General features: G+C 40.3%; 1 protein-coding gene across 1 annotated transcript in view; it reads right to left on the bottom strand.

Annotated features, from left to right (window-relative positions):
- Positions 1–978: 978 nt before the first annotated feature.
- The window catches only part of LOC132819381 (ALK tyrosine kinase receptor-like), a 332,695-nt gene continuing 327,268 nt past the window's right edge, over positions 979–6,405 (bottom strand). Inside the window, exons 19-20 of the mRNA XM_060830863.1 lie at positions 4,574–4,664; positions 979–1,782 (exon numbers count right to left, since the gene is read on the bottom strand). Of these exons, the coding sequence (XP_060686846.1) occupies positions 979–1,782; positions 4,574–4,664 (895 nt within the window). The remainder of the gene's footprint in view (positions 1,783–4,573; positions 4,665–6,405) is intronic.

The raw sequence follows: 6,405 nt of genomic DNA, 5'->3' as shown, positions 1-6,405 counted from the left end.
TAAAAATGGCCAAACCAATGTCCTGTACAGCCGCAACATGACCTCCCTTTACTCAATACTCTGACCAATAAAGGAAAGCATACCAAATACCTTCTTCACAATCCTATCTACCTGCAACTCCACTTTCAAGGAGCTATGAACCTGCACTCCAAGATCTCTTTGTTCAGCAACACTCCCTAGGACCTTATCATTAAATGTATAAGACATGCTAAGATTTGCTTTCCTAAAATGCAGTATCTTGCATTTATCTAAATTAAACTTCATCTATCACTCCTCAGCCCACTGACCCATCTGATCAAGATCCTGTAATGAGGTAACCTCCTTTGCTGTCCACTACACCTCCAATTTTGGAGTCATCTACAAACTTACTAACTATATTTCTTATGTTCACATCCAAATCATTTGTATAAGTGACAAAAAGCAGTGGAAGTACTTTGAGACACATTGAAATACTGAGAATCTGAAAGGTGTTATATAAATACGAAATTGTTTTTTTAAGATCCTAACGATCCTCCTCAGTTTTCAAACTTAATCATCTCTCTACCTTGGAGCACCTTGATTGTGCTAGTGAGCAAAGGGACATAGTGACATGGCAATTAAGAGACCGCTGCACAATCCAGAAAAAAAATACAAGTGGAGAACTTGATGCAGTACACATTGTCGGTTGTGGAATCTTTACTCAAAAACACTATCTTGGTTGAAAAGTTACTGTAAAATTCTAAATTATCTCAGTTGGTGTTGCAGTGGCTTTTGTATATTTGTGACCTCAGCCCTGGATTACCTGTACATGGGCCTGATATCTTCACATGCATTAACAGTACTGAGTTTACCTCACATTCACATGTGGTTCTCACCATATTTTCAGCTTAAAATAAAAACTCTGCTCTCGTCCCGTATGCCAAACAGTACTTGCTGCTGCTTTATAGTTTGGTTGGTGTGATACTTGTTCAAGTAGAACCACCTGTTTGTTTTGCTTATTTACAGTATAGTGACATTTACATCCTCTGCGAGAGAGAGTCCTGAGTCCCAAGTGGGTATATTGGCAACCGGGTGAACACGTGGGTCCTGCTGAGCAGGTAAACCTTTACTAATATGTGAGTTGTAATCTTCTTTACGAGTAGCACAAACAGACGTAGCTTCCAGAGACAATCCCTGTTGTTGCTGCTGCTGCTGGAATGCATAACTCACATTCCCACAAGGAAAATGCTGCAGGCGGAATAGAGGCACATCCAATGTATTGGCGACAAGAGAAGAAGGTTCTAATACAACAGCAGAGGCCTGTGGCCTGGAATTTGGGATGGTAGTAGAAGAACTGCCACTGGCATGGAAACCAGAATCTTCCCTTTCTGGTGGTCTGTTGTCAGTCAAAGTATTGTTGTTTTGCACGATAGGTTTTTCTGTGAACCATGACCCATATGTAGGGTTCCAGAGGTTGGTAGGTTTTTTCCGGGAGCCCCTACCTTGTTGCAAAGCAGAAGAGTTGTTCATTTGTGAGTACGTCTTGTTGACATGAGACCCATCCTCAGCTGGCCCTCCAGTATGTACAACGGCAGAATCGTTGGGAACAAATTTGACCCGATGTTCACCAAGGCAGAGGTTGGTTGGACGCTGGGGTGGCAGGGCGAGGTCAGTGGATGCTCCTTGGCTCTCGGTTTCTTGTGCTGGTGAAACTAAAAGAGGCGCTAGTCCATCAGGATCATCTGGGCGCACGGGAACATTTCCTTCTTCTTCCGCTGGAGGCCCATATTCTACAGGCAAGGAAGTGTTTATTACATCAGGATCCTAGGATAAAGCACAAATAAAACATTATTAAAGACTGGATCTCAGGTTGCATGGCAAACCTGTGACTTAAATACACCCCCACAAAGCACACTGTAACATAAGTGGAGCTCTTGGTAAAATAAACAATCAGGCCCTGTTTTCTCAGATGAGCAAAAGAATTCGACAGTTCGATGTTTGTTAAAGGTTCCTCCATTAGAAGCTACCCAAGGGATCATACTCTAAATACCACCTTCAGAAAGGAAAATTATCTAAACTATTAATTGTTACTTAAAGGTGTCTATAATTTTTTTCTGTTTATTAAACATCTTATTTTCTCCTTTCTGACTATCCCAACAATCATGATGCTCATTTTATTTAAGTTAAACATCACACAACACTATGTTATAGTCCAACAGGTTTAATTGGAAGCACACTAGCTTTCGGAGTGCCTGATGAAGGAGCGGTGCTCTGAAAGCTAGTGTGCTTCCAATTAAACCTGTTGGACTATAACCTGGTGTTATGTGATTTTTAACTTTGCACGCCCCAGTCCAACACCGGCATCTCCAAATCATTTTATTTAATGAATATTACTCTCTTCAAAATGGTACCATCTGAGTATTGCTGTCTCTCACTGGCTAGAAGGAATCAGGTTAAAATGACATAAATCTATGAGCAATGACACTGGATGTGCACCAGTTGGACATAATCAAAAGTGGAGCATCCACCTATTCTGTCGTGCAGGATTGTACTCACACTTGGTTAAATGGCTTTGATCTCCCTCCTGTTTTGAAGCATTGTTCCACAAAGTAGTTTCTTGGTTCTTGACTGTTTAATTATCTGGCCTTTTGATTTAAAAAATGAACGTCTTCATGCTTACTCCCTCCCCTCTGTTTCTTCTGACTGTTGTCAATTGATTATGGGGCTGTGCCTCTGATATTCATTCCGAGGTCAAGTGTGTGGGATTAGGAGAGATCTTGGTTCTGTGACCAAACCTTTGAATTGAGGAGAAACTTCTTCACCAAAAGGATTGTGAATGTATGGAATTCCTTGCCCAATGGAGCAATTGAGGCAACCTCGTTGAACGTTTTTACAGCAAAGATGGATAGATCTTTGAACAGCAAAGGAATTAAGGGTTATGATGAGCAGGCAGGTGCGTGGAGCTGAGTCCATGAAAATGTCAGCCATGATCTTATTGAATGGTGGAACAGGCTCAACTCCTGCCCCCAGTTCTTATATTCTTATGTAAAAACATTTGCCTGCAAATCGATTTTCAGTCCAAGTTAGTTTACAGATTTGGCTGGGTGACTCAGGAAACACCTCAGAAGTTGCCAGGTCCTGAGGAAGGCCTGTTGGAGCTCCAGTATCATAATCAAAATTTAAACTAAAGTTTAAAATAGGAAGTATTCTATCTGCTCACCATCCTGCACCCCTCTTTCCATGTTCTTCCATCCACCCCTTATACCCCTTTGCCAATTTCATGTCTAGTTTTGCCCAATGCCCTTTCCCCCTGCACCTTACCAAGTCAACTCATTGAGGGACATATGCACATAGCAGAAAAAAACAAAATTAAATTTCTATATTGCAGGAAACACTTCATTGAGAAATGCACCCTGATTCATAAATATACATTTTGGAACTGGTTGACATTGCTTTGGCAGGTTGAAACTTGCTATCCCATGCTGACGTGTTGGACACTTCTCAGCATTTATGTAACTTTCACGCAAACGTTTATCCAGTTAGCTGCCCCAAAGCACATGTAATGCCCCATTCTAAAATTGATGCCAAACTCTAACCGTAAAGGATTCTTGACACCCACCTCCAAAGGAGCCCTGATTCTCACTTCCAAGGTATTCTGGGACTAGGGCTAACCAAAAGAAACGCATTGTGAACAAACATGTTCTGATCTGATCCCCACACTCCAACTTCCAGATACCAAGGTCTCCAAAATCTGAATTAGTGAAGTTAGCTGGTCATTTAAACAGCTACTTCCCTCTAGGAGTTGTGCATGTATAAACAATGGACCACTCCCCAATCCTACCCCTGTGAAAATGAGAAATGCTGGGTTCAGTGCCTGGGCGTCTCAACTTCATCCAGTGCTTTTGCTGCAGTAGAGAAATGCTCACACTACTTATTGGTGCAAATCAGGACCCATTAGTTCAAGTCCCACCACGACAACTTTTGAATGTGAACTCACAAACAAACAACCTCCTGCTGCTCTGAACCTTCTATGTCTCTCCAGTCCTACACTAACAGCCTCTGGTCAACCCATGGGTGTAATGAATAAATGCTAGATGGGCAGCTTTGTGTGCAACTCAAAACCAAGTTTAAGGTTTCTCCACTTCACAATTTGAGAAAAAAACCATAACTCCCTTTTCATACTAAAGAAATAGATATGAATTTAATGAATTAGCACTTTTCACTTCTCTATTATTTACGGTATGTTCTGATTTTCTTTTGAGTTCTTTCTGTGTCTCTATATTATAATTTCATCAGAATGTTAGTACAATTGGAATTCTTCTCTATAAGTTGGAAGTATGAACTATGAACTGGAACTATTGATTTTGATAATGATCTTTCCCCCCTTTTCCTTTCATCTAGCTGTATAATGATCACATAAACAACTTATCATAAATTTCATGAACTCTCATTTTTGCCCCCTATAAAGATCCTTAGTGGAACAGTTCTGGAAGTCTTGGTTGATTAGATCATCACATTATCCTCAAAGTATGCCAATCTGAGAGATAGTGTACTCTAAAATCCTAGATAAATGTAACCTCATCTGAGAAAAATCACATATATCCGTAAAGGTTACCTGTGTGCAATAATCAATTCTTTCCAATATTGTTGCAAAGTTAGGTCTGTCTTCAGGCTGGTGCTGCCAACACTGAGTCATTATTCGATACCTGAAATATTAAGAGTTAAAGTAGGAAGAAGTGAGTGGTATCTATTAATATTTGTTCAGTTATTTGTTCAGTTCATATATTTTTCCTTTTAGTATTGTGATGACTTCCACTGAAGGGCTTTATTTTTACATATGTGTTACAAAAAGAAACGTAACTATTGATGTGAATCTCAATAGTCTGACATATCACCAGTATATGCTGTAACAAACTTAAGCCCAAAGTAAGATTGCCTCATTCAACCTTAGTGGCCTGTGACAGCATAGTGCCTTTTGGAAACTGTATTGTTTTTTAAATGTGGCATGAAGTGATTTGTGGGAATAGCTATTGCCACTACCCAGTTCCTCCTTTAAGAGGCATTTTCAGATTGACCCTTCAAGCAGCAGTAATGGATTACTGGGCATAACCTTTTTTTAAGAATCACCTACAACAGCATTTGTGGAAGCAACAGACATTAAGGTTTGCAAGAACTTTCACCAATAACAAAGGAAGACTCAGAGCTGAAACCACAAGCCCGCCCTCTCCCTTGCCCCATCCTGCCCTTGTCAAGTTTGGACTTTGGAAAAGGTGGCAGCCCTACATTAAAGTTACTTCAATGTGGCTACTGACAAATTAATGAGTAGAGGACAATACTGTAACACTTCAAAGTTAGATCTATGGACACAAACACAGCTATACTTTGACATGTTAATTATGCATTTCATTCTTAAAGAGTTCCCAATATAACCACTACAGGAACAAATATATAAATCAGCTTGCAAATTCCCCTTAATTACAAAGAGTTAGTTAATGTGAAATGTTGTCTATCTGTGCACCATTAGCCCTGTCAATGCTGTGGGTGTGATCAGGACACATGGATTACTTATTAAACTGGCTCCCAGACTCTCTAATTACTCCTTCCTTCTCATGTGACATATCAAGATAACAATAAAATATTCCAAGATTACTTATTCTCAGTAGTTAAAGCAAAAATAATTTCATTTCTCTTGTTTGTCACTTTTTCTTATTTTGGAATGGACTTCAGAAACACAAATGTTGCTTGCAAATACCTGTTGGATGAAAATGTGCTAATTCTTGGAGTTGATACGACTGAGAGTGGTTATATACCAAGCTTAAATATCTTACCAGTATATACAATCAACCCTTTTATGCTTGAGTCAAGTTAGATACTTTTAATAAATTAGCTTTCAACTCTGGTTAATTACTGAGATGAGGGGTAGGAATTTCTCCTGAAAACAAAAGATATTGGAAATCACAGGCAGACAGGCAGGAGGCTGGGAGAACACAGAAGGCCAGACAGCATCAGGAGGTGGAGAAATCAATGTTTCAGGTGTAATCTTTCATCAGGATTCACAGGAAATCACAGGCAGCATCCATAGAGAGAAAGCAAACTAATGAGCTGATGTGAAGTGGAGAGAGGACTTTTATGCTGCAGTGGGGGTTGTGGAGTGCTGGGGGAGAAAGGATGTTGATAGTTCAGATTAAGTGATCGGAATGGCAGAACAATGGTGTGTCTAACTGACAGATTGGAAAGAACAGGCAGGAGGCCAGGCAGCATCAGGAGGTGAAGAATTCGACGTTTGGGTATACCCCTTTTATACCCAAAATGTCAACTTCTGCACCTTCTGGCTTGCTGTGTTCTTCCAGACTCCTGCCTGTCTCCAGCATTTGTGGTTTTTCTGTCTCTGGATTGAAAAGAACAGGCAGTCTGACTGGGACGGGGAGGGGAGAAGAGTGACAGAGA

This window comes from Hemiscyllium ocellatum, chromosome 10 (genome assembly GCF_020745735.1).
Source record: "Hemiscyllium ocellatum isolate sHemOce1 chromosome 10, sHemOce1.pat.X.cur, whole genome shotgun sequence".
Lineage (NCBI taxonomy): Eukaryota > Metazoa > Chordata > Chondrichthyes > Orectolobiformes > Hemiscylliidae > Hemiscyllium > Hemiscyllium ocellatum.
Note: the sequence above shows the minus strand (reverse complement) of the source record. Positions and strands in the feature narration are given on the sequence as shown.